Raw genomic sequence first — 27,672 nt, 5'->3', positions numbered from 1 at the left:
GGAATCTACCATGTGACAGGCACAAAAGGTAGGTGGAAAAATCAGACACGGGCCCTGTACTCCTGGAGCTGACCGTCTAGGTGAGGGGCAGTCACTTAAACAAGTCATTACAATCACGTATGTTGGAGCACACAGAGGAGAGAGGGCGCCTGCTCTGGGGTCAGAGGGCAGGAATCACTAACCTGGCTGGCGAGTCGGGGACGGAGGAGACTGGAACCCTCTGGCTGTGGCAGGCAGAATTCAGAGACGCTTCTCAGGATCCTTGTCCTTGTATAATCCTCCCTGCCTCAGACCCCTCCCACCCCCGTTCGTGGGCAAGACTTGTGACTTGCTTCTGACCCACGGGATTTTGCAGAGGTAATTAAGATCCTTAACCAGCTGACTTTCATCGAGAGAGAGATCATCCTGGGTGCCTGACTTAATCAGGCAGGCCCTTCTTTTATTTATTTTTAATCCTCACCTGAAGATATGTTTATTGACTTTGACAGAGAGAGAAAGAAACATTGACCGGTTGCCCCCTGAACATGCTGGGACAGGGGACCGAACCCACAACCCTTCAGTATATGGGACAATGCTCCAGCCAGATGAGGTATACCTGACCAGGTCATCCGACTCATCTTTTAAATGAGGGTCTGGAAGTCAAAGATTCACTGAAATAGAAACTCTATCTCCGTTTCTGGCCTTGAAAGAGCAAGCATAAATTCTACAGAGACAAGGAAGTGAATTCCACCAACCACAGGAGGGAGCAGAGAAGCAGGTCCTTCCCCAGTCCAGCCTCCGGTTGAGAGTGCAGCCCGGCCGACACCTGGGTCTCAGCCCCGAGAGGCCCTGGGCAGAGGCCCCAGCTGAGCCACACCCAGACTCCTGACCTCAGACAACTGTGAGGTAGTAAAGGCGTATTATTTTAAGCACAAAGTTTGTGGTCATGGGTTACCAGGCAAATGATTAGCAAACTGGCAGGTTAGACAGGACCGCCTTGTGATATCTTCCCAGGGAAGGAGACTTACAGTGCTGAGCCTCTCAGTTAGCATTGCCGACCAACAGGACCCGTGCTGGGTTTTCCATATCCTCCCTGTGAAATCCAGGCCAAGTTTATGTATAAAAAAAATGGGGTCTCCCTGCCCGCCTCCTGAGGATTTCCTGTCTGGTACTCCAAGTAAGTATCTACTTAATATTTACATTAAAGGCATAGAAAGTAGTGTATGCTTTTCCCCATGATTATAAATGCACCTCACTTTATGCAAATAATGTGATATTGACAAACTATAACATTATTGTTTTCAGGTAAGATTCCACTTTCTTAGCTCTTAGTTCCTTTAACCAATTCTCAAGGGTGTATAGAGCTGCTGCCATGTGCTAGAACTATGGGTGAAGAAAGACTGGAGGGAAATAGAGACGTGTTTCTGGCCTTTGAGGAGCTGGGGAGAGAAACTTCACGCAGTAGGAAAAGTTAGAGAACAATGAAACGCTAGACTCTGAGAGCTGGGATGGGGAGGGAAATGCTGAGCGCTGCGGAGCAGGGAGCAGAATGAGTTTGATTTCACAGATTGTCCCCCCGAGAGAACAAGAGAGTGTTCTTTGCTTTCAGCTGCACCGATACACACAGCAGGCACTCGTGATCTCTTCCCCACTTATTCATAAATCTTGCTTATTCAGGACTTTGGAATGATTTCAAAGTCACTGAGCTGGAACTTTGAGTCATCCAACCAGTGTCTCAACAGAAGGGATTCAACAATTAAAGTTTACTGAACACCTGCTACTTCAAGAGCTGTGCTAGCAAGTGAGGGCATGTCTGTCTTAACCTGGAAATAACAGAAAACCCCCTTCAAGTGGTTTAAACAATACCCAGATTTATTCACTCACCAGACAAGAAATCCTCAGGTAGGTCAGCTCCAATGCTGGTTTACGTCGGAGCTCACCAACGTAACTCGGGATGCAGGTTCCTTTCAGTTTTCCATTCTTTTTAAGACAATGACTTGTTCTTAGCTGGCTCTCCTCATGGCACAGGAGAGCTGCCACTGTTCCGGACCTCTTCACAGCACTCCACAAGTACTGTTTCTTCCCAGGTGTCTTTTTTTTTTTTTTTATCAGTAAGGAGAAAATAGATATCTTTCCCAGAAATCCTTGGCTGACTTCCCCTAATATTTATTAACCAGAATTATATCTCATATTTGTGCGTAAGCCAATCAGAACCACACAGCCCAGGTAGGGTTGGCCTCAGGCGAGTGGGGACTCCAACAGAACAGGGTTCCCCCGAGAGGAGGTTGGGGAATGAAGGGCACCGGGAAAGGCTGTCTACTGGCAGTGTCCATGAGTGTTGTAATCAAAGACAGTCGTAATGACCGTCTGCACTGGGGGACAGAAACGACCTGACAGAGGGTGTACAGTTACAAATTGTCACTAACGCTGTGACTGGAGAGGACTGTGTGCTTTGAGAGAGAGAGCAGGGTGTCACAGTGAGGTCGCAGCTCAGGAAAGGCCATTCAGAGGCAAAGAAAGGTGAGTAGGAACCAGCCAGGCACAGGGCTGGGGAAGAACATTCCAGGCAGAGATCGGGGCAGCCAGAGGGCTGGGAAGGAGCATGGCGTGCATCCCGCAGCCTGGGTTGAATGAGCAGCACACAGGGCCCTTCTCGTGCTCGGGAGGGATTGTATCCTGAGAGCAACGCAAAGGCACCAAAGGGGTTTTTTGTGTGTTTTTAAGATTTTATTTTTAGAGAGAGGGGAAGGGAAGGAGAAAGAGAGGGAGAGAAACATCAATGTGTGGTTGCCTCTCACATACCCCCCACTAGGGACCCATCCCGCAACCCAGGCATGAGCCCTGACTGGGAATGGAACCGGTGACCCCCCCCCCAGTTCTCAGGCCTGTACTCAATCCACTGAGCCACACCAGCCAGGGAGTCACTGAAGGTTTTCCAACAGGGACATGAAGTGATCTGACTTGTGTCTTCAAAAGTCTGGTTGCCATGTGAAGAACAGATGGGAAGGCAAGATGTTAGGAGACTGTACGTCTGTCTGATGGTTTGGCGACAGGAGGGATGGAGAGGAGGGGCACAGAATTGCTTGGGCGTGGCACAGTGGTGCTCTGGGGGATGCGAGGGCGGGCAGTCCCAGGACCGCCTCCCGAGGAGCACCGCTTGTTCTAAGATGCAGAGGCACACACAGAACTCCACTTAGGTGCCACATGGAAGTTCAGAAGGTGAGGTCACAGGCGTGGGGCTTAGGGGGACGGTGCCTGATTCCAGGGTGACTTATGAAGGAAGGAGATATTTGCACAGGACACCGAAGGCTGGCAAAGGCGCCTGTGTAGGTGCAGCTATGGGAAGGCCGGTTCAGGGAGAGGATCCAGCCTGGGCCAAAGCAGGGAGGCAGGAAATGAAGGCCTGGAGAGAGAGGAGCAACTAGTGTAGTCTGTGGTCTATAGGTGAAGGGACATTCGGGGACATAAGGCTGGAGAGGTCGTGGGCGGCAGTTGAAGGGAGGTTCTGTGTGGCTGACTGGAATAGTTAAATAAAAAGGCAGAGAGGGGAGAGTTAAAATAAAGTCTAGCTTAGCCACAGAAGAACTCACCAATTAGCCACAAAACCACTGACTTTTCCTGGGAGTAATCGGTATGCAAACCGAGTTTTGATTATTTGTTTACTGGGCGGACTAGCAATGTCTCTGCCCAGCGTCACCTACAGGTCCTTGGCCAGTGATTTCTAACTTGTTTCTGGAATATATTCCTTCATCACATACTGAGTATTGGTGCTAGGGATTCTAGAATGAAGAGGTGGTACAAAGGAGAGAAAAGGATCCCTGTTACCTGGAGTGTGGGGCTAGATTCCAAAGAAGGGTGGTATTTGACTGGGCCTTCACGGGTGAATAGGAGTTTGCCAGATGAAGAAATGAGGTGGGAAGGCCTTCACAACACAGGGGCATGTCTTCTCCATTCTCGCACCTTCAACCCTCTACGTCCTACAGAAATACAATTGTGAGTTTTATTTTCAGACTCTTACAGAATTTGGGTGACACTTAGTGGGTTCTTTCAGTTGCTACAGGGACATTTCTCTAACACTAGCAAGAAGTCAGGATTTCAGTAAATCAAATTGGTTATACTCTGTACTCACAATGGTTCCTCAGGGAGATTTTACTGATTTTTACATTTTGGGGTCAGCAAGGGAAAGAATCTTTAAACTTTTTTTATTATATATTTCTCCATCACCATTTAGTCCCCTTCTACCCCCCTCACTCCCAGGGGATGAACCTTAAATCTCTTTTTGGAGACTGGTAGATACATCCGTCCTCAATGAGACAGACCCCTGTCCCTTCCGTTTTTCACGCAGGGGTGGGAGGAGCCACAATTCACTGTCACGCACGGCTCTGAGTTGCAGCGTTTGCAGGAGATCACTCCCTCCCGAGCTTTGCAAGCATTCACAGCAGTGACTCAGACACAGATGGACACCCAAGACCATGCTTGGGCATCCAAAATCAGCTAATGGCTCATTTTAGCTCAAGAGAAAACACGAATGCTTCAAGGTGGTCTATGAGGTGACGAGAAGGTGGGCGTGGAGTTCACGTAAGACTGGAAAGAACTGCCCCCCCAGCCAACACCCTCATTGAACGAGGCGTGCGGACCTGGCCAGGTTGCCATGAGCCTCGGGCAGAGCCCTGACTCAGAGCCGTAGCAGAAGCAGGGGAAGACGGAGGGGACAAGCTGGGTGGCAGAGCAGAAGCATTTTGGGGAACTGATCCATCCCAGCAGCATCTGAGACACTTCCTCTCTCCCCTACACTCCGCCCCCACTCGCCCTATCTCTCTCTGTCTCTTTCCTTTTCTCTCATGGCAGGGCTCCGCGTCAGTTTCCGAAAGGTGGGGACATTTCCTGATGCCTTTGCAACACTGGGAAGCTGTCGTAAGGGAGGCTGGACCCATTCTGAGAGCAGGGCCAGGAAAGCGAAGGCCGGGGTTTGCCGTGCTGGGCAAGGGCCGCGCTCACCCTCTGCCTGCCTCTGGCCAAGCTCGCTCAGGCCCCTGGTGTCCGCCTGACCATGTCTCTGGCTGAGGCCATCAGCCTCTGGAATGATGGGGTGCTGGCAGCCGACAAGAAGGACTGGAAGGGAGCCCTGGACGCCTTCTCTGCAATCCAGGACCCCCACTCCAGGATTTGTTTCAATATGGGCTGCATCTACACCATCCAGGAAAACCTGGCCGCGGCAGAGAAGGTGAGTGGAGATGCCTTGCCCCCGCCCCCAGGGCCCCACGCGGCCTTTGAAATCACCTGTCCCCAACCCTGGCTGCCCTGGAGAAACATCTTGGGAGCTTTTACAAACACAAAGCTGCCCAGGCCTCACCCACAGGGATCCTGATTTAATTGGCCTGGTGGGGGCGTGGGAGCCCTTCATTGTTAAAAGCTCCCCAGATGGTTCGAATGGGCCAGCAGGCTGGGAGCCACTGTGGGTTACGCCCTCCTTTCTTCTCCTTCCGTGAACCACGCCTCATTCTGGAATGTTCTCCAGCCCCCTCATGAAGACGCCCCTGGTTATGTTTTCTTCTGTGAACTCCTGCTGGCCACGCGCAGCCTCTGAGTCTCACCGCCACACCTGGCACTAAGGCACCTCTTTCTGGCTTTTCAAGACTTTCACTCGCTGGGTGAGCTTTGTCTGCCCAAGAGGTCAAGAAGAGACACTGAAGTAAAATAGGTTTTACCTGTGTGACAATTCATCTGTGTGACACTTACTGGGGCGCTCTTTTAAGGATTTTGAGGCTGGTAGAAGGAGATCATACTGTGATTGGTTGATTGATGATGTCTGCCGGGCGCACCGTGTGGGGTGTTACAGCATCTTTTTTAAGTTTTTTTTTCTCTCTCATATTCCCGAGCGTGAGGCTGAGCATTGAAGCATCACCTGTTGGATTGGTGATGGGAAGCTGGAAAGGGTGTGGAGTTTGGAAGCCGATGCAGAGTCAAAGCCCAGCTCTGCCTCTCTCTGGACCTTGGGTCTCCAGCAACACATGTTAACTTCCAGCTCTAAGAGTCTCAGAGGGGTTGAACATCTGGAGGATTAAGTGAGACACCACCTGTGTAAGTGCTGAGTCACTTCACACTAGGGCGTGAGTGTTAGTCTTGTTTTTACCCGTTAGCCAGTCTTTGCAAGGCCCTGTGGACAGATGGCTGAACACCCAGTCCCCTTAAAAAGCCAGTTCCTCCCACAGCCATCCTCACTGTGACCAGAAGTGAACAAAGAGAGTGAAGAAAGGAATTGCCTGGAAGGACCTGTGCAGACTGATAAGCCCATCTCAGGTCCACAGTGGGCAGGAGCATGCGAGGGCCCCCACCTCCTCTCAGGGACCTGCCAGGGGGCGGAGCAAATAGCAGCACAGATTCTGGGGGCTGCTGGAGGCCAAGTGCACAGTGGGGGAGAAGCTGCCGTGCGGCAGCTACGCCAGCAGAGGCTTGTGGCCAGGCCGTGCTGGCCCCCCTGACCTCCAGCTCACAGACCCCATGGCTTCCTCTCGCCGCTTTGAACTTCTCCCTGCAGTCTGCTGCCTGCCTCTCTCTCTCTGCCTTTCTCTGGTTCCCTGTGTGCGTCCTTACTCCTGGAATTTTATATGCACTTTTTAATATTATCCTCACCTGAGGACATTTCTTCATTGCTTTTAGAGAGAGAGGTAGGGAGGGCACAGAGAGAGAAAGAAACATCAATTTGTGGTCCTCCATATGCACCCCGACCAGGGACAGGTGTAGGGGATGACCCTCCAACCGGCTAAGCCACCCTGGCCAGGACTATTTGTTATTATTTTAATTGTGTGATACTGCTATAATAAATCTACATATGAGTATATAATAGTGGATAAGACATTTTCATTGTTTCCATGTTTACTTGCTTCTATTATTTTAATCCTGTTGGTAGTGTTGAAAGGCAGAAATTAATATACCATTCTACTGAGGAGAATACTAAGGTTTACAGTAGATTGGGTAACCTGCGTCCTGGCATGCCACCAGGAAGTGACAACATGGGGCATTCTGACCCCAGTGTCACCGTAAAGACACCAGTGATTCTCGAGACCCCTCCTGCCTCACACTCTGGCTCATGCCATGCATCCTCACTGCCTGGCTCCTCGGCCACCAATGGACCCCCCCTCTCCACAGGCTTTCTCCAGAAGCATCAACCGAGACAAGCACCTGGCCGTGGCCTACTTCCAGCGAGGGATGCTCTACTACCGGATGGAGAAGTAAGTGACCCAGGGTTGCACCAGCTTCGGACATTCACAGAAAACCCGGAGCGGGTCTCGGTGCTGCTCACCTGGCTGTTTGAGAAGCATCCGCCCAGCATCCAGTGCGAAGTGTGACTGGATCTGCCCTGGGCACAGTCACACAAGAAATCAGCACGAGGCCCAGGCAGGGAGGGCAGGCCGGCCACCCCCGTTAGAAATCAACCATGTCAGAGCTCATGACGAGCCTGCGTAACCGCCGCAGGCCTGGTGTTCAGCTGATGTGGCATCCATGAACACCCCTGATGGGTCACAGCTGGACGGTGCAGGTCGTAAATTGTTGGCCATTGAGGGGACACCCCTGGAGGTCCCCTATTGTGAGGTATTGAACTGTCACACAGCAAGAGTGATCGTGAAACCACATCACATTTTCCATGGTTTCTGCAGACTGTTTTCAAAAGCCTAGTTTAACCCATGCAGTGAAATACTGTTCGGCCAGTAAAATGAGAATACTAACTATTCACATGACATGTGTAAGAATATATTGATACGGACAAGTAAGTAGCATATATATTAACATAGAAAAAAAGTTCACAGTGGATGTTAAATTCGCAGCATAGGTTTCAAACAGCGTGTGCAGCACAAGCCCATGTCTGTTTCACAGAAGAGTCTGGAAGGCCATAGGCTGAAATGTGGTCGGCAGTGCTCTCTGGGTGGTGACGTTATAGGGATTTCCATTTCCTTCTGTCAGTCTGTCTGTACTTTCTGCAGTGTTTACAGCCACCACAAAATAGTCAAAAAAAATAAATAGAAAATCAAGATTAATCTCACTTTCATTCCCCTTCCCCAAGATACCCCAGTAACAAACATACAAATAACAAAGGGAAAACATTCTGAGCATTAACTTAGAATGTTGTAGGGGATGGCCAGCCTTTGCAGAAATTGTTCATTTCATTGGTGGGCACAGCTCTGGAAAAGAAGATTTCAGCTCAGGCTAATGGAGAACTTTCTGTGAAAACGGTCAGAGCATTGTGTGTGTTGGGGGGGAACACACACGTGTACCCATAGCAGGTGAGGCAGGGCGTTGGTGGGGCACAGAGGAGGCTGCAGAGAATGTCTAGGCATTGGGGAGGGGGCTGGTCGGATCGTGTGCAACCTTGCGAGGCTCTGATCCTAGGGTTTGATCAGAATCCAGGCCAGGTAAGCCACTGTGCTCAGCCATTGCCAGGGGCAATTACAAGAAGCCCAGAAGACTTCCAAGATGTAGATGCAGTCAATTACCCGAATAAGAAAGGGAAATCAAGTCATCCCAAAAGAAAAACCACACAGAGGCATCTGGGGAGAGAAAGCCTGGGCCTGAGGTGTGCAGGGTGTGAGGGCAGCCTGAACACAAATCCCCCAGCTGACCTTGAATCGTAAAAGACGAACTCGCAGGCCATCCTTTAATGGGCTCTAACAGCCTGTAATGAGGAGAGCTGCTGTCAAGAGGAAAGGCTCCCAGAAGAAACTGCTACATGCAAATGCCTAGAAGTCCCTGAGCCTGCAAGGCTTGGATTTTGAGAGTCAGAAAGATCTGGTTTTACCTAGAAATAAAACCCAGAATGCAATTTGCATGCTGTGAATAGTAGTTAAATCCGAGAGCAGAATCTACCAAATTTCACGGTTAATTCCATAACAGTCTGTTGAGGAAGCGATAAACAGAAGTCACTGCTCTCCACCTGAAGCTCCTTCTTCACTTTTGCTCCATCACAGACACGGGTGCCCTCTCCCTGCAGGCCCTGCTCATGGCCCCTCCCCCTTACGTCAGTGTAGCAGGGGCTGTTAATGGCAAAACGCATGAGTTATCTTCCCAGCGACACACACAGCGTGTGTACAACTTTACATGCAGCTTCAGGGGGGTCAGTGTCCCCTGAAAATCCGTAGGTGAACCCCAGAGATCCCACTCTCTCCCGCAGTGTTGGCCTCCATCTGTAGCCAGCTGGCCACTGAATCTCTCCCTGGGACCAACCCCGGAGGTCTCTTTGTCCTCCACCTTGTCAAGTTGACCTCTGAAGTCTCTCTCATACTCTGCCGTTCTTCTCCACCCCTACCAGCTGTACCCTGGTTCAGACCCCCCGGTCTCACCGGGATTGCTGTCATCACTTCCGAACAAATTTCTCAGCCACCAGCCTTGTCTTGGCCACCCTTATCCCAGACTGGTCTGCTTGAAAAAAACTAATGTTATCTACTTAAAAACTTTCGGTGACCCCATTACTGTATCTACTGCCTGCCCACTCCTGCCCCCCGGGTTTGCCCGGCCCCCAAGGGGGCGGCCACTCTCCTCTGTGCCTCCTTTTAGAAGAACGCCTGTCTTCCCGATGACAGATATTTGCCAATATCTAATACGGCAGATACTAGGTATCTGTCTCCTTTGCTACTCTCTGAGTTTCTTGAGAGAAGAAATCTTTACCTGGTCACTTGTGTTTCAGCATTGAGTATGGCAGTTAATACAATGCTTATTAAATGAATTAAACCAAAGCGAGAAAAATCTAGCCTCTGCTTTGCAGGAACTTATTAAAAGGGGGGAACAGGTCAAGAACACCAGTAGCCACCATGCAAGGCAGAAGGGGGCAAGAGCTGTAAGAGCTAATTTAAAAGAAGGGCCCATGGGGAACTAGAAAACGGACTCCTCCGGGAGCCGGGTTAGGAATTTCCCCAGATTGCGGCAGAACTCGTGTTAGGACAATAATGCAGTGGGTTGTTCTCTCTTTTTTCGCCACTTTCACATGTCCTGCTGTCCCAGCAGAGTCCCACAGAGCAATGTGAGAATGCATGTCTGAGGAGGCAGTTGGCATCTTGGGTGACCACACCAGATGACGGCCAGACCGGCTCACTTCTCTGCCCCGTCTGCCGTCTGAAAGGGGAAGGAAGCTCTGGGTGTTTCAGGTCCTGGGCCTTCTGAACCTGAGGGCTGTGATCATAACCGTAACCATGAGACCCTTTAGATGTTGCTGGCCCACGGAGGTGACGCAGCAAAGTCTTTGTCCTGCAGGCTTTGAAACTGAAAACCATGACCCCCCAGCCCGCTCACAGAAGTGTGCGTCATTTTGTCACTTTTCAGCAGCTAGGACTCTCTGTTTTAAAACTGTAGGCTGCGTGGGCATGGGTAGGACAGGGACAATCGGGAACACAGCGGTTACTAAGAAACCTTTCCAGTTAGAAAAATGAGGGTTATAAACCCTCTTGGGCTCAGAGATTGAGAAAAGCCAGCCAGCTTGCCCTGGCCCCGGCCAGTGGGTGAGCAGGGTGTAGCTCAGGTCCAGCGCAGCCTGGTGCCCAGCAGGAAGCTGCCGGCACCTTGGCCTTCCAGGGACACTGTGCTTTCCAAATGACACAGAAGAGAACTGAAGGAGGGCTGGGGGGGGGGGGGGAGGGGGAGCCGCACTCCTCAGACCCACCAGCAGCCAGGGCTGCCTGCTGTTGTGGAATTTCACACTGAGCCCACTCAGGCCCCCAGGCAGCTGGCAGCCGGTAGCGGGCTGTGTGTCAAGGTGGGTGCTCCTGGGGTGCAGCTCCCCGGAAACAAGGGCGGCTGAGCAGAGGCCAGCAGGGAGCAGCCAGGAGGGTGCCTTTAAAGACACGTTTGAATCTGACATTTACAGAGCGCGCCCCACCAATTTTTAACACAAAGCGAGCCCTTTGCATATCAATAATTTTTGGGTTCTTCCTCTCTCCCACCGGGCCCAGATCTTTAGACATCGTGATGGGCTGGAGGATTATGAGAAAGATTTTGTTGGGGTCATTCAATACCAGGAGGTGTCACGGCACAGCTGAAATGCACCCACCTCACCAGGGCTTTTGCCAGGGGGCAAGCGCACTGCAGGGTAATGCTGTCAGTACCTGGAGTGTGCCCTCTGAGCCCTGAAACTGTCACACGTGCAGACAGGGCACACCATGGAGCTTCGTGTGCTCGCAGAGCAAGGCCTCTGCATTTCGCCTGCCCCTCCTTCTTGGCTCAGTGAGTCGGAGCCAGTCCCCCAGTCTTCCAGCCTAGAAAGAAGGTACAGAGATGCTTGAAAGAAACCTCTACGTGCTTTCTGCTTCCTAAGGAATGGCCTGCACACTTTAAATGGGGTTTACACTGGTCTCTAGGAACAACGAGGGTGTGTTAGAGAAAGCCTTTCTCCTGCTCCTTCCATGACTGCTGCAGCCGCTGCTGCTGCGTGGCTGACTTCAAACCCAGGGGCGACAGAAGGCCCAGCTTCTCCTCCAACCCCCTGCGGACGCATCTCTTAAGACCCTCTTGTCCCGCCTGCCCTCCTGGTCAGCTCCACGCTTCCCTGAGATCGGAGCTCCAGCTTCTACAACTGTGTATTTTGATCTCCTGATAATACATACAGTCTAGAGTATTAAGGAAGCATGGACCAGATGGTTGCCCTGTGAATTTAATTGCCAGACTTTTAGATTTGAAAATAATAATAATAATAATAATAATATAAATGACTACGTGTGCCAGGCACAGTCCTAAGCACCTGGGTGCTTCATCACGTTTAGTTCTCGCGACGCTGGGAGGCACTCACTACTGTCGTGCTGTCTCTGAAGATGAGGAAACAAACTTGGAGAAATGAAACAACTTGTCCTTTGTCACTAGATGGTAGATGGCAGAGCCAGGAGGGAAGTCCATGTGGTTTTGACCCCAGAAATCGGATCCAGGACCACCTACTAGCAGGCTCCTCACATTCCAGGCTCCTTGAATACAAAGTGCTCCTGCTACACAACGCACTCCTTATATTATGGACCCAGATCCTGAGGCTGAGGAAGTAACTCCCCAGGGTCTCCTGGGCAGGGGCGCAGCTAATGGCTGTGGTCCCAGTCTCCCAGCCACTGTCCTAAGGCGCCTCAGGACACCATACCACCTCCTGCCGATCCCCTGCAGCCTGAGTCCCAAGTCCAGTCTTGCCTCCAAGAGAAGCCACATGTGGCAGCTCCAGGTCAGAGAGTGGCCTGGGGACTTGTGGTCCAGGTGCCCCGAGGGAGCCACAGCCAGCAGCCAAATTTGTTCCGGCTGTGGGGGAGGGTAGATAGCTTTTTGTTGCACCCTCCGCCCCCACCGCCCCACAGCCTGAAGCCCAGGGATGGCTCCCTGCTACTGGGGCAGGGAGGTCAAGGGCAGGCTGAGGAGACATGGTGCAGTTCCTGCCCACGTGTCTGTTGGCCCTGCTGATGTGACCAACTCCATTCTCTGCCCCTAAACCCACAGCAGCAGCCCTGATACACCTTGAGCTGGTCAGCACAAGGCCAGTCCAAGAAAGCACGGCGCGGTTCCAGGAACAGGGTCAGAAATGCTGTTGGCTCAAGGGGTGGTTTCTTTTTCCCAGTGTGTGGAGGAGGAGGGAGGGGAGAGGAGACTAAGCAAGCCACAAAACCGGGAGCTAAATTGGACTCAAAAGAAGCCAAGGAAAAAGCTCGGGGCAGGGGAGGGATGTCAATGGCTGTGGGAGAGGCCCCTCCGAGCAGTGTCCCTGTGTCAGGGAGGCTGGTCTGGTTCACGCCTGAGGCAGGGAGTTAACAGCCCTCTGAACCACCTTGCAGGGACCCAGGGCCCAGGAGGTGCTGGCTCAGCCTGGAGCTCTCAGGAGAGATCCAGGCTCTTGTGCAAAGCGACAAACCTGTCGTCAGAAAGGTGGGCATGGTATCGAGTCAACAGAGAAGGAAATACGTCCGGCTGCCTGAGACTGGGGGGTGTCAGACCCCAGGGGCACCTCACACACTGAGTTGTGTAGAAAGCTAGAGCTCAGGGTTGGCAAAAAACTGGAGCATGAGAAAGGCTCTTGTTCCCACGAGACCAATGGAGAAAGGAACGCATACACACATCTTATCGCACAGTTTTTCCTCCGTGCCCTGGACTGATTTATCCTCTCCCTCCATCCTGCAGATATGACCTAGCGATCAAGGACCTTAAAGAGGCCTTGACTCAGCTTCGAGGGAACCAGCTGATAGACTACAAGATCCTGGGGCTGCAGTTCAAGCTGTTTTCCTGCGAGGTAAGGAGGGGCGGCCTGGACACGTGAGCTGGCCTGTGAAAGTGTTCATCCTAATTTGCATCACTCGGGTTGACAAGCTATTTGCCCAGCGTTATGCTAACAAATCCAAATCATGGGTTCACCATCCTTGCAGGGCCTGCCGTGACCTTGCTCACTTCCCAAGTTACAGCCCACGCTCTTTGCTATTAATGGTTCTGGCCTCCTGTACTCGTTTGATACCCATGGAGTGAGGATAATTTGGCACAAATCCGTCCCCTCTCAGTCAAAGAACAGCTCAGCGCACACATTTAGAAAAGGTCCCCATAGAAGGATAACATATTTTCTACATTACTGAGGAGGAGAAACATGACTGGCTGTGATTTCTCAAGTTAGTGAACTTTTTCCAACCCACACCCCTCTTCAACCTCAAATGTCCCAGTAGCTTCAAAAACTGAAATCCCTGCAAATATTGTAGAACTTTATTTAGAACAATTACTGAAAAAAGTCCCTTTGCTTTGATTTCTCAAGTAGAAGAAGCCAAGTGTTTTCAGGGTAGCCCAGGGCTAATAATAGTCCCACAGCTGCCCGGGCCCCTGGGGACATGTGTCCCCATGCAGCCCTACTGATGTCTGGCAACTTATTCCACTCGTCCCTGTCTGGGGAATGGGGTTTTGCAGTGGGGAGTCCTGCCATTTGGCCAGCTTCTAGAGTAGGGTTTCTCAATGGTGGCACTCCTGGTGGCCCGAATAATTCTTGGTTGTAGGGGGCTGTCCTGGGCATTGTAGGATGTTTAGCAGCATCCCTGGTCTCTGTTACCCACTACATGCCAGTCACACCCCACCCCCAATGTGACAACCTATCTCTAGGCATGACCAATTGAGAACCGCTTATATGGATTGAAGGGCTGGGGGACCACGGAGCTCCAGAGGGAAGGTCATGAGACCGTGGCAGTGAAGCAGCCTCCTGTGGGAGGAAGGTTCCTCCTGGAATTGACATTGAAATGACCCTGGGACAGGAAACACAGGCTGTCTGGGCCGCTCTGCAAGCGAAGCCGGACTTTCTAAGGCCGAAGGCCCCTCTGCCTCCAGCCGCCTCCCTCCTTCTTATACGACACCTGCCTTCCACAGGCCGCGACTCTGGCTCTGAGAAGCCCACCATCCTTTTTGAAAAGAGGCCAACCTTTTCCTGCCAGGGAGCCATAAACACCTGGTGTGGCAAAGGTCTCCAGAGAAGGTGGCCGGGAACCAAGTGGGAAGCTCAAGATGGTTTTGAGTCTTCCTTTCTTCCTGCACACACGGTCAAGGGTGGGCTGGGCCCCAAGTATGCATGTGGAAGGCAACCAACCGCTCACTGAGGCTCAAAGTTGGTTTTTGTTTTGTTTTGTTTTTTAAAATCTTGCTGATGCATCTAAAAGATTTGATTCTATGTGTAAGTTGTGAAGCGTAATAATCAAACACACACTCATGAACCTACCACCCAACTCAAGACCTGGAAAATTACAGCCATTGCTTGCATGGGCTGCTCCCTCCCACCCAGGTGAGGCGCTGTGCTGGGCTCGTGCCACGTCCCTTTCTGACTTCTGGCCATACAGTGATAGTGTCCTCGTTCCTGGTGCCTGGCTCACAGTCTTGCTAGCACCGCATCCCGGGCAGGGTCCTGCGGGTGCTGGTGCAGGACGCTGTGTCTGGAATCCTCTTTCCCCCTGACCCGCACCTGCCCACTCCCTCAGCCTAGGCTCAGAGGCAGGAGCTGTTTTGAGAAGCTGCACACATGTATTTATTCCCAGCTCTTCAAGGGGTCTGGAGCCCATCACTCTTCTCCGCACTAAAGCCACACAGTAACTCTCGTTTCCTCCTGACCTACCTGGTTGTCCCAAACTGTACACCATGCAGTGGATTAATGCATCACATGAGGTCCACTTAACACCATCCTCGTGCTGCGCATGACTCGGTAGCAGGATGGACAGGATTGTATTCCAGACATTCCGAGGGGAGCTGGGAAAGGGAGACATGTTGCCCGGCAACCTTCCGAGGGCACTGTGCAAGCTCTCTCCTGGCACCCAGATTTGGAGCAGCCTCCAGCTTTATGGTGCGCCCTGTGCTTTTCCAGGTCTTGTACAACATTGCTTTGATGCACGCCAAGAAGGAGGAATGGAAAAAGGCTGAAGAGCAGTTGGCATTGGCCATGAGCATGAAGTCTGAGCCGAGGCATTCCAAAATTGACAAAGCCATGGAGTGCATCTGGGTAGGTGTCCAGGAACCTGGGGGGTGAGAGAGTGTCATTGGACTTTTACTTGTTTCAGGGATTATTTGTGCAGGTTGAGAAACTGTAGAAGTGGTCCCGGGTAGCACTGGCCTGAGGGGTAGAAGTCTAGGCAGGGGCTGGAATCTGGAAATGCAGGGAAGCCGAGACCTGGAGTAGGGGACCTCAGAGCCCTGCCTTGGGCCACCACCTGACCCCAAAACCCATTTGGGGCTCTGTGGCAGCAAAGGGCAGCAGGAGGCTGGAGGCTGGAGCCCAGCACTCGAGGGCAGAGGCTGTGCCTGCCGTCTGTGAGTCCTGGCAGCCAGGCACACTACTGCTCTCCATAGAAGAAACGCCTTGGTTATATGAGCAAATGGTGAAAAGTAGCCCTCGCTCGTCCAAGTACATTTGGGATGAAGCTCGTTTTAAATCAGGTTTTTAAAATGCCAGGAACAAGGGGACGCAGGTCAGTCTTTCCATGCCTGTGCTGCAGACACTGGTCCCAAGATAACACACTCTGAGCCCCCCAACCCCTGAGGGGAGACAGTGCCTCCTGCACTGTGAGTGGCAGCCCTACCTGAGCCGCATGGAGCGGGAGAAGGGTGGCTCCCCTTCAAAATGAGGGTGCTGGGCAAACAACACCGACATTATGTCCACACAGCCCCTCAGGGAAAAGTGACTTTGAAACCCACCTTTCCTACCATAGACACCCTGGAATAGCAGCAAGTTCCACCCTTCCACGTTTGGAAGAAGTGCTTTTGTGAGGTGCTCCCAGTGGACCCTTGCATGCGTTCAGTGAGGCAGGCAGGACAAGCCTCCTTACCTGTCCCTTACAGGTAAGGAGATGCTGTGCTGTCTGTGTCACAGAAACAGAAGCTGTACGAGCCGGTGGTGATCCCTGTGGGCAGGCTCTTCCGACCCAACGAGAAGCAAGTGGCCCAGCTGGTCAAGAAGGATTACCTGGGCAAGGCTACGGTAGGTGGATCTCTTAGCCTTCCCGGAGCGTCCTGAGATGCGGGCCATGCGGAGCACAGTGGGAGGGGCTCGGGGGAAAAGGGCTCCCCCGTTGTGGTTCTGCCCCCGGGGTGGCAATGGGAGACTGTGTTCAGTGCGGCGGTTTTGTTGAAAGATGCTCCTAGTTTACTTTCTCCGGGCTCCTCTCATCCGTCCCTTCCAGCCTGACCCTGGGTGAGGGCTGACTCACAGAATGCTGAGTCTTGGGGACTGAGCCAGTGGAAGAAAAACACGGCTCTGAGGCACTCACTCAATGTGGAGAGAACATGTCAGGGAAACGGACCAGCATGGCATCTTCTTGGCTTAATGCTTCCTGTGGCCCCACTTCCACGGCACTAGGACTAGACTGGAGTCCTTCTGAGCCTTGGTCTTGGTCTTAGACCCTTTCGGGAATGATCCACAGTTAGTCAACAGCCCTCTTCCAAAACTGCACTTGACTTTGATGCAATTGTAGGGCTAAAGTTGCCTACCGATGGGGTAGCTGGCTCTGGCACAGCAGAGAGACTGGGTTAGTGGAAGCCCCCGGGGTCCATCGGTGGGTGAGCGGATAAGCAGAATGCAGTATAGCCGCACAGTGGAAGACAAGTACCAATAGGAGTCACGGCTTGGAAGAACCCTGAAAAGATCATGCTATGTGAAGGCAGTAAGACACAAAAGCCTCATGTTACACAACCCCGTTTATAGGAATCTCTAGGGAGGTCAGTGCACAGAGGCAGACAGCGAACTGGTGATTGCCGGGTGCTAGGAGGAGAGGGGATGTGGACGTAATGGTACAGCGTTTCTTTGGGGGCCAGTGAAAATGTTTCAGCATTGGATGGACATGGTGGTCGCATAGCATCGTGATTGTGCGAAATACCACTGTGCTGTGCGCTTTAAAATGGTTCATATTAGAGCATGTAAACTTCGCCACAATAAAAATTTCAAAACAGAGAGAGAGAGAGAGAGAGAGAGAGAGGGCCCTCTGGGTTAGCGGGGGTGGGGGGTGGGGACCAGTTTCTTCCGTTGCTGAAACTTCCCACCCAGAGGGTCAGCCCTTCAGTCCCCAGCCACTGTCCACTTCTAGAAGCAGGCAGCAGGGACAATGGACTCAGGGTGTGAGCCCAGAGGGGACTTGATGGGGAAATGGTGCTGGCCGAGCCCTCACTCCCCCCTTACTCCGGTTCAGGTGGTGGCGTCCGTGGTGGATCAAGACAGTTTCTCCGGGTTCGCGCCTCTGCAGCCGCAGGTGAGTCTGTCCTGCCTTCCCTGTGTGGACCTCATCTCCCGAGCTCTGTGCAATGTCCAGGGTGGGGAGAACATTTCGGCTGGGTGGCCTCATTTTAAGGGCTCCTTCGGCTGACCGCGCAGGGCTGCTGAGGGTGCCTGCCCGCCCTTCTTGGTCCGGGGTCCATGACTGGTGGGAAACAAAGCGGTTTGAGGTTTCGCCAGCCCCAGGTCCTCAAGAAGCGAACCCCCCCCCACTTTCCTCCAACCCCCAATTACCAGCCTTCGCTCCTCTAAGTTCTGAGAGCTGGTGACGGCCTCTCCTGGAGCCTGTGCTCTCCTCTCAGAAAACGGAAACACAGCGAGTGCAGGATTTTGAACAATTCTCCCTGGACCCGGGCTAGTGGGGGACTCCCGTGGGGGCTGGCGCCTGAGGCCGGGAGCCCTCCTGGCTGCATCCATCTGCCCATGATGAGCGGTTCCCTGGGGAACACAGGGAGGGTGCCCGCAGCCCATGCGGGGCTCAGAGCCGTGGTTCCAGAGGACTGGATGACAGGCGTCCAGAAATGCGAAGGCGGGAGGCACGGCTTCCTCGGGGAGGGAAGAGGGTGAGACAGGCCAAGCGGAATCTGAGCGGTGTTGCACCAGAAGTGGATGGGCAGGAGCGTCGCCGCGCGCCCGCAGGGGGAGGGGTTCCGAGCGCGGCACCTCCTCTCCGGTCCCCGGGCCCTCCCGAGGGCAGCACTGACAGCCGGCCAGGGTCCGAATGGTCACCACTAGCCCGGAATGTGACCAGCGCTGGGGCTCCAGAGGGGAAGATGCGTGAAGGAGAGTAGACATCCAGATTCTCTGATCTTGTTCTCACACTAACTTGCGAAGCCCCTTGGGCTTCAGAGCCGCCCGAGGGTTCCACAAGGCGAAGATGCCGCTCGGGGTGAAACGGGAAACACGTGGAAAGGAGGCTGTTGCCTGGCCGGTGGGTCTTGAGTTGGCTTTAAACACCCACAGGTGACATGCGATATGGCAGGCAGGAATTATAGAACAGAGCTTTTGAAAATTGTCCCAAGGAAGGGACAGAGCTTGAGGTCAAAAGCATCCTCGTGACGGCCTGTGGCCCTGTGACAGCTAAACGTCCCCAGGAACCAGGTCTGGCTGAAGAACAGTTGCTGCCACCATTGAAGCCTGTCCCCGGGGGGCTGGTGGGAGGCGCTATTTTCCAGTGTTTTGTCAGGGAACCCTGTGCCTTCTTCCCGGGACAGAGTCCTGATGGAGCCGCAAATGCGTTCTTTGATTTTCTGCCCTGGGAAGAAGGCTCAAATGACCACGAATCATCTGTTCTCTCTTTCTTTGCTGTTCTGCCCATCTTGGTTCCTCCTGAATGTTCAATAGGCAGCCGAGCCTCCACCCAGACCCAAAACACCAGAGATCTTCAGGTAAGTTCAACGCAGATCAGTGGGCAGAATGGCCCAGCTCCAAGCCTGGGCTGGTGGCAATAGAAAGGGTGGAGAAAGGGAAGCCAGGGTCAGGGTCTCTCTGTGCTGGGACTGACCCTGGGGGCCTGGAGACCAATACAAGTTGTCCCTGGGTCCCTGTGACAATGAGCATGCCACCATGTAATGAAGCAATAGTGTCCCATGGAACACTGTCCCTCCCTCCCTGCGGTCTGGGTGCTGGCCGGGCCTGCAGAGAGGCCTGCAGAGAGGAGGCCAAGCTCAGAGCCGGGCTAGCACAGTGAGAAGCTAGAGTGGCCTGTCCTTTCCAGTGTGACTGTGTCTTTGCTCCCTGTCGACACAAGTTTTCTGAAGAGGAAGGACTCAAGAAAAAGAAGTCATTCTTCTGTAAGATGAGAAGCAAAGAATGACCTAACCTACAGCTTTCTTAAGAACTGCCTCTCAGGAAGGAAGCTTGCCTAGCTCCCCACCCCTAAAAAGAAGGTTAAAGCAAGCGAAGAGAGTCCCCAAGCAAGTATACAAATGCGGGGCCTGGAGGAGCTCATTCCTACACTCTGTCTGCGGGGGACTCTGTGCCCACGGTGTCTATTTAGACACAAGGGTTGGAAACAAAAAGTGGGCAGAGGGCCAGAGGGCAGTGGGGAGGGGGAGGGACCCAGTGAGCCCGGAGTGAGGGAGAAGCCTGAAGCCACAGCAGGCCACCATGAAGCCAGCCTTGAAGTCACACACTCCAAAGCGCCCCAGCGCCTTCAAGAGCAGAGGAGGCGCGGAGGAAGTGGCGAAGGGGAACCGACCTTGCGGAACTCAGCCCGCACACCCCCTTCTCCTCACTGGGCCTCCCGCAGGCGCTTCCCCCCCCCTCCTCACCCCACCCTGGCCTCCTCCTCCCTCACTCCCCACTCACCTCCCCGCCCAGCTGGCTCTCACCTGCACACTCACCTGGTCCGCCCAGCCCAGCCCAGACGTGGGAACCGGCCAGGCACACCCTTGGGCCTTTTCCACCGAAGGGAAGGCAGGATAAAAGAGGAGGACTGCGAGGCCTTCTGTATCTACAGTGTTTTCTCTTATTCTTGTTCCCCTGTGTATATGGTTAGGGAGCAAGTTCTCGTGCGGATCCCTACTGCGTCTTCTTGGGAGCCTGGGGAGGGAGGCACCCGCTCAGGGTCACAGAGGCAGTTAGACGTGGAGTTAGAGGGTGTCTGGAGCGCGTCTCCTGGTTCCAAGTCCGCTGTGCTTGCCCCACAGTGGGAGGGGGTGTGTTCCAGGGCAGGCAGTGGACGGGATCTGTGTCTACCCCTCAGGGCTCTGGAAGGGGAGGCTCACCGAGTGCTGTTCGGGTTTGTGCCCGAGACACCCCAGGAGCTCCAGGTCATGCCTGGGAACATCGTCTTTGTCTTGAAGAAGGGCAATGATAACTGGGCCACGGTCATGTTCAACGGACAGGTATGCAGAAGCCCCGGGGGTGGTTGCGGGGCATGGGGTCCTGGCAGCAAATGCAGAGCTTTCTGAGCACCAGTGTCTGCTGCCTTCTTTGCAGAAGGGGCTCGTGCCCTGCAACTACCTGGAGCCGGTGGAGCTGCGGATCCACCCTCAGCAGCAGCCCCAGGTACCGTGGCGCCAAAGCCCGACCCTCCACCCCCACCCCAACCACTGATGGACCACTCCACCGTCCTGAGCCCTGATCAGAAAGACTCGCTGGCCCTGAGCCGGCCTCTCGTGGCACCACCTGGGGTACAGGGAAAGGCCCAGATGCGCAGAGTGGAGGCATCTTCAGGACCTCCTGGGCTCACTCACCTTTGATTCCTCCCGCTCATGGATGACATGGATCCGAAAGCCCGTAGTACATGAAGTTTAGGTCTTCCCAGAAATGCCCTCTTTGCCTGTGCTGGCTGGTGAAATACCATTAAAAAAAAGAAGACGACATAGAGGTCTACTTTAGAGCACTGATGATGTAGGCTTTGCCCATCACTACTTCTGAAGCTGCCGCCCCCCCTCCACGACCCCTCAGTGCCCTCCTGCTGGGCCTGGCGAGTGGTCTTTGTCGGATCTGAGCAGCCGCGTAGGTGGCTGGGGGCCGAGGAACCAGGTGTCCTCTGTGGGCTTGGGCCTCCCTGGTCAGAACCACGACATCCGGATGACTTGGAAAGGTTTCGATGCCTTACAAAGAGAGATGGGGTTTTTCCTTTGAAGGGGCAAGGTGTGGCGTGAGAGGGTGAGCTAAGACCAGAGCACGGGGTCCTACCCTGCCCCATCCCCTGAGGATTTTCAGTGTGGCTGACGGGGGATTCAGCAGCAGGGCCTCTGGGAGGGGCTAGGATTCTAACTGCTACTGTGGTTTGTTTGCACCAGGCCAGGCCTGCCTCCCCACTGCATCCACACGTCTCCCGTGGGTGGCCCCAATCACTTGAACTTGTGGGAAGTCACTGCATCTGGCCCTTTTCCCTGGGGGTCTGCAGGGGCTCCCTCTACCTTACTCTTACTCTTGCCCAAGAACTTGGTCAGGATGAAGGTCCTCATGGTCTTCTCTTCCCGTCACCCCCAGGAGGAAGCCTCCCCGGAGTCTGACATCCCAGCTCCGCCCAGTTCCAGTGCCCCTGGAAGGCCCCTGCAGTCACCAGGTTAGTGTTGCTGGAGCAAGTTCCCAGGCCCCAGGGGAAGGAGCGCCCCAGGCTGCTTCCAGGAAAGGCTGGTTTCTCCTCCTCTCAGCAAGCCGGCAGATGACCACACGGCCCCAGGGCCAGTCTCTCCCGCACCCATGACACAGGAAGGAGATGCCCCCCACCCCTGCTCCGGAACACCCATGGGGCCTGGGTGAATGTAGCTGGTTTGGGGGTGCAGAGAGAGTCCAGACTCGACTAGCACCAAACCCCTCAGTCAGAACTGAAACCATGTCCCCAAAGTGGCTCCTTCCAGAGGGTCGGTGGAACTCTGTTACTTGGAAAAGAAACTGACCAACAGAGCCCTCAGGGTCAAAGAACCGAGGGGCAGATGCGGGCAGGAGACTCTGCCAGTAACTCGCTTTGTGTCTGTAATGCAGTGTGACCAGAGTCTGAGTAAGTCTGGTAGACAGGCATCCGACAGGTGGTATATCCAGATTCCAGATCACTGACCGTCACGCCCACCGGGTCATCAGATTCCCTGGGTGCTCCCTATACCCGTTTTTATTTAGTAAAATGTCAGAGAAGTTGAAAATATGGTCCAAAAAATACCAGGATACTTTTCACCCAAATTTACCAATTGTCAATGCTTTGCACCATGTGCTTGCCCTGCTCCGCCCTCTATATACTGATACTTTTTCTGAGTGGCCGAGCCACCTGAGTTACTGACTGGTGACACTTGGCCCCACATGTCAGTGTGTGTCTCCGAATGACGGGGATGTTCCTCTGCGTGACCCCAATACGGTCCATTATACTTAGGATTGTCTAATGTTAGTATTATAGAATGTTTAGCATATGTCCAGATTTCTCCAATCATTCTCCAAAGCATCCTTAATGTCTTTCATTTTGTCTTTCTAAGGGGTCTATCGAGAATCTCCTATTAACCTAGGAAGATCTTAAGCATATAAATTCCTAGGCTTTTGGTTCTGCTTTTTCAGGACTAAAATGAAGCTTAGGAACATGTATTTCTGGAGAAAAAAAAATTCCCGAGTGGTTTTAATGATCAGGCTTGGTTTGAAATCAGTCTGTCTGGTCCTGAACCCCCCACAGCACTTGGATACATACTTCTCTGACATCGATCATATGCACATCGCCCTGTTCATACACTATCACATTAAAAACACGTGTGCAAAAATCAAGGCTAAGGTAAAAATAAGTGGGTCCACCAATTCTTCTTGTGGCCCCTGGCTCACCTCACATTCCGTTTGCTTTGCCGCCAGTGGGTGTAACTGGCCTTTGGGGCCCCTGCTTACCCTGTGGGTTGGGGCGGACGGGCGGCCCTTTGGAAATCACCCCAACGCCCCCTAGAAGCACAGCCAGGTTCCTCTGTGGGCTCGTGGCTTTGCTCTTCACAGCTCCCCAGAGTGGGGTGCCCTGTCCCAGGAGGTTTCATCCTGTGTACGGAGGAGCCTGGTCAAGAGTGTTCATTCATCTTCTTTTTTCACTCCTTACCCTCTCCCTTTAGGTCAGAAAGAAGAAGAGCCCAAGGTAACCTTTTTCCCTGGTGCTATTTAAAGGGGGAGAGAATGGAAGAGCTTGGCTGTCCACCGTGGGCGCGTCTCCCTGGATGATAGGAAGAGTCCCAAAGAGAGAGTAGACCAGTCGCCACCATACTCACAGTCCACAAACTACAGACCCCTCTCACCCCCACCCCCCCGCACACATTTCCTATTGGCCCATGGCTGGTGGGCCGGATCCCATGCAGCAGGGATCCCCATCCAAGCAAGAGTAGGGCCGGAAAACCTCCGAAGACCCTTAGTATTATTACTTTTTGGCCTCGCCCCTGGCTACACACAGCACTCCCTGCACTACCAGTAAAGCCATGCTAATCCAGGATGTTGCTGGAGGAAGCCTCAGAGGCTCACGAGTTCCCTGTGCTTCCTCTCCCTTCAGGAAGTAAAGCTCAGCGTCCCCATGCCCTACACACTCAAGGTGCACTACAAGTACACGGTCGTCATGGAGACGCAGCCTGGCCTCCCCTACAGCCAGGTCCGGGACATGGTATCTGCGAAACTGCAGCTCTTGCCAGAACACACTAAGCTGAGGTGAGCTCCATGCAGGTAGCAGTGAGGGGACAGCTGGGGACCTGGCACTGGCCTAGAGGACAGGGGGACGGTTTTACACTGCAGCTCTATGACGCGGTGCTTCCTCATTGTCCCCACCCAGCTATCGGCCCAAGGACAGCAACGAGCTGGTGCCCCTCTCAGAAGGCAGTATGGAGGCTGCCTGGGGCCAGGTGAAAAACTACTGCCTGACTCTGTGGTGTGAGAACACGGTGGTGAGTGCGGCCAGCCCGGGGCCACCTCAGGGGGTGTTTCTCCTGGGCCATGTCCTCAATGGCAACTCAAGGCTGACCAGGCACTCGTTTCATCCCTCTGGCCCATCTCAGGCAAGGAAATGGAGGGTCAGGGAGGTTCCGATGCTGGTAGGCAGTGGAGCGGGGGCACAAACCTGGTCTTTGGACCCCTTGGTGCTGCTTCCACCCTGTTGTGCTGCCGTCCCATAGAGCAGCTCTGCCCAGGTTGGAGCGAACTGCACCAGCAAACGGGCACTTCTAACACACAGTACAGCACTCGGCCTTGCAGGCTCCAATGCTGATTTCTCAAGTCCTGCGATTCGCACCTCCACACTCTGCGTCCTTCCTCCACATTTGTGGGACAGAGATCACATGCATGGTCATGGTCTTGGATAATCACAGGGCACTGTGCCGCAGTCCTCGAACTTTAGCAGGGACCAGAATTACCCACCTACGGGTCTTGTTCAGGCAGATTGCTGGGTCCCACGCACAGGGTTTCTGACACGGTCCCCGGAGTTGTGGGTGCTGGGGAAAGGGTGTTGGACTTTGCTGGAGACCTAGGTTTGCCACTGCATCCTGTCACTCATTGGCAAGTCCCCCTGTTCCTCCATCTGGAAAGAAGTTATCAATAGTGCCCACTCTATCTTTTTGGGATGAATTACGTAAGTTTTCAGTAAGACTCTGGGACTACACATGGCCCTGCAGACCTTCAGCTTCGTTCATCCAGTCATCCCGTGTCCGTGAAGTACATCAGGTCTGTGCTAGACACCGCCCCCAGACCTGCCTTTGCGGTCACATCACGCACGCTGCCCTGACATTTCACTGACCACACCCTTTAGTGACGACGTCCACCGCTCACTGCCCAGGGAGTTAGGAAAACTAACAGGCCCTTGTTGTTTCAGGGTGACCAAGGCTTTCCAGAGGAACCCAAGGAAAGCGGGACACCTGAGGGGAGTCGCCAGACACCAGAGCCTCAGTTTAAGGAGGGCAGCCAGGTGGTAGCTCTCTTCAGCTACGAGGCCACCCAACCAGAAGACCTGGCGTTTCTGGAAGGGGACGTGATCCAGGTTGTAGCCATGGGTGAGTGCTACTCCCGACTGTAGGAGTTAACCTGGAAAACACCCATGCAATGTTTTGAAACTTTATCCTAACAAGTAAATAGAAAACAGAATTCAGCATAAATCCCGGGTGATGCTGGGAGTGAGTTCACCTGTGTCCAAAGGTCATGAGTTGGTTTCGCTCACCCAGGTCTTCACGCTTGGATGTGATCCTGGGGAATCTTGTTAGAATGGAATCCAATCCGAACTCAGAGTTGGGGCCTGAAATGTTGCATTTCTAACATGCTCCCAGGATCCAGGACAAGCCAATGCTTCCAGTCCGTGGCTTGTGCTCTAAACAGGAAAGCTCGAACAGGCTGCAATGAGAACCACCTTGGGGGAACTTTAGAAAACACGCTGGTGCCCAGCCGCCCTCCACCAAATTAGAGCGGTTTCCGGGCCAGGACCCAAGCACCAGGACCCCGTGTCCGATCTGGACGGAGCACATCTGAAGACAGACTGCACTGCTTGTGGGGTCTGGTAGATGGGCTTTGGAGCAGGTCACCCCTAAACTGGCTGAAACTGGCAGAGTGAACCCAAACAAGCTATTAATCTCTCTCGCTCTCCTTTTCCTTAGTAAAATGGGAATATCTACACCTGAGTTACTATGAAATCCAAAGGAAAAAAAATATATATATATACACATATACACACATATATATACACATATCCTAGTACAGTTTCCGCATGTTAGTAAATGAAATTCTTGTTTTACAAACATGGACTGAGTCCCTCACCAGCTCTCTCAACTAGGACCAGCTACTTACCAGTAACCATTCATGTGCAATACACTTCCCAATGGCATGCCCCTTCCCCACGGTCAAAACACAGATTCCCAATGAAGTTCAGATAAAACTCTTCTGTTAAAAAAAGCTACCTAAAGATCACCGCTCAATTTCCTTCATCTCACTCCCCCCTTTGAAATATCCCATTCCTCCTCCTGCAGTTCACTGCTCCACCTCGTCCCCCACTCGGGGATCTGTAAGGAGCCGGCCAAGTCCATGCTCCCTCTAAGCTCCATTCGCTGTCCACCACCATTTCTCCACTGGCACAGCAGGGGTGCGGGGTGGACCCATGACCCCTGGGGACACCCGGACGAGGCCATCCTCCCAGCGCAGGTCTTGAACACCTGTCTCTGCTCTCCCCTCCCTCAGTGAATGACGACTGGCTGGAAGGGGAGTGCAAAGGGAAGGTCGGCATCTTCCCCAAGGCTTTCGTGCAAGACCGGGCCACCGTGGGCCCAGACAGCACTCCCAGGGAAGTCTAGGACATCTTGCAACCCACAGAGTTGAAGGAAGAAGTGCCATCTCCCTTGCAAGACCGAGGACGCCCCCATGGCACACTGTGTTAAACTGTCGTGGTTTGGAAGTGTTCCCTTCTCCTGTTTCAGTGGCACCCATCAGACAACGATGAGATTTGAGGAGGAACTCCTTGGGGTGGGGTGGGGTGGGGGAGTGGTTGGACGTGTCTCCAAGGGCACGAGGGGTCCTTCCAGGGTGCTGGTCTCTTGCTGAGTGCTAGCTACCCAGGTGTGTTCACTTTGTGAGAAACTCAGCGAGTTGTACAGTGATTACTGGGGGCATTCCTCTGCACATGTGATAAAAATAAAAAACCAAGACGGCCACAGTGCCAGCCCAATGCCCAGATGGAAATCGCTCCATTCCTGTACCATGTATCACAGGCCCCTGGGGCTTCCAAACAACTCAGGAGGCAGACAGGCAAAAGCAACTGTTCTGTTAGTCCCCCCCCCCCCGCCCGGGGAGGGGAGTCGGGGGCATAAACAGAACCTGCACTGAGTTGGGTTCCCCTGAAGTCATGAGAGTCACGTCCCTTCGTGCCTTCTCGGAGAGTAATGTTTGTTAAGAGTTTAACGGGAATGAATATCTGCCACTAACACGTAACTGATCAGAAGCAGCCCGCTGGGGCAGCCAGCTGGTTAACAGTATCCTATCAGTTAACATTCTACAGTATGTACAGTACGAACATAGAAGACAGAATAGTACGGTTTTATTTTGGTTGTCATTTCACCAAATGGCCTGCTTTTCAGAGGTAACTTGGATGAAGGGTTCCACAAACACCAGACCTTGATCTCCCTCCCCATCCCCCCGCCCCCCTGCTTGTTCTGTCAGGGTCCACAGGACACTGTGACAATTTTTCAGTGTGCACCTGCTCCTGAGACAGGGCCAGTGCGGACCGATGCCCGATACCCAGGAGGGAGAGGCCCAGCTGGCTGCCGCTGGCCAGGCGGACCGGCACAGGAGACAGGAAGAGAAAGGGTGGCTGTGTGAGCTGCTTTGCATAAGCCAATGCTTTATTAAATGAAACAATTTTGTCAGTGTCTTCCCACCCACCCCTTTCCAAACTAATGTAGATTGGCTTGAAATGCTACTAAAAACCAACCATGAAGCGTGTTCGACTTTGGACCATCTCTGCTGTCCCCTAGGTGACTTCTGAGCAGTTTCAGGTCTTGTTTTTTAAGTTGGATTTTCTTTTAAGGTAAAAAAGAAACCATCTACAC

The 27,672-nt window shown here is 53.2% G+C and overlaps 1 protein-coding gene across 1 annotated transcript; it reads left to right on the top strand.

Annotated features, from left to right (window-relative positions):
* Positions 1 to 4,780: 4,780 nt before the first annotated feature.
* On the top strand, positions 4,781 to 26,794 carry NCF2 (neutrophil cytosolic factor 2). The gene is made up of 15 exons (XM_037145677.2): positions 4,781 to 5,203; positions 7,129 to 7,211; positions 13,105 to 13,213; positions 15,302 to 15,436; positions 16,304 to 16,411; positions 17,616 to 17,675; positions 19,043 to 19,086; positions 20,406 to 20,547; positions 20,642 to 20,710; positions 21,647 to 21,722; positions 23,227 to 23,249; positions 23,655 to 23,806; positions 23,928 to 24,039; positions 24,960 to 25,137; positions 26,309 to 26,794. Exons 1-15 carry the CDS (start codon positions 5,030 to 5,032, stop codon positions 26,419 to 26,421), a joined length of 1,578 nt encoding a protein of 525 aa, XP_037001572.2. The 5' UTR covers positions 4,781 to 5,029; the 3' UTR covers positions 26,422 to 26,794.
* The last annotated feature ends 878 nt before the right edge of the window (positions 26,795 to 27,672 follow it).

Source organism: Artibeus jamaicensis, unplaced genomic scaffold (assembly GCF_021234435.1).
Source record: "Artibeus jamaicensis isolate MK-2021 breed Jamaican fruit bat unplaced genomic scaffold, CSHL_Jam_final contig_327, whole genome shotgun sequence".
In the NCBI taxonomy this organism is placed as follows: domain Eukaryota; kingdom Metazoa; phylum Chordata; class Mammalia; order Chiroptera; family Phyllostomidae; genus Artibeus; species Artibeus jamaicensis.
The sequence above is the reverse complement of the archived record's forward strand: the minus strand, read 5'-3'. Positions and strand labels throughout refer to the sequence as shown.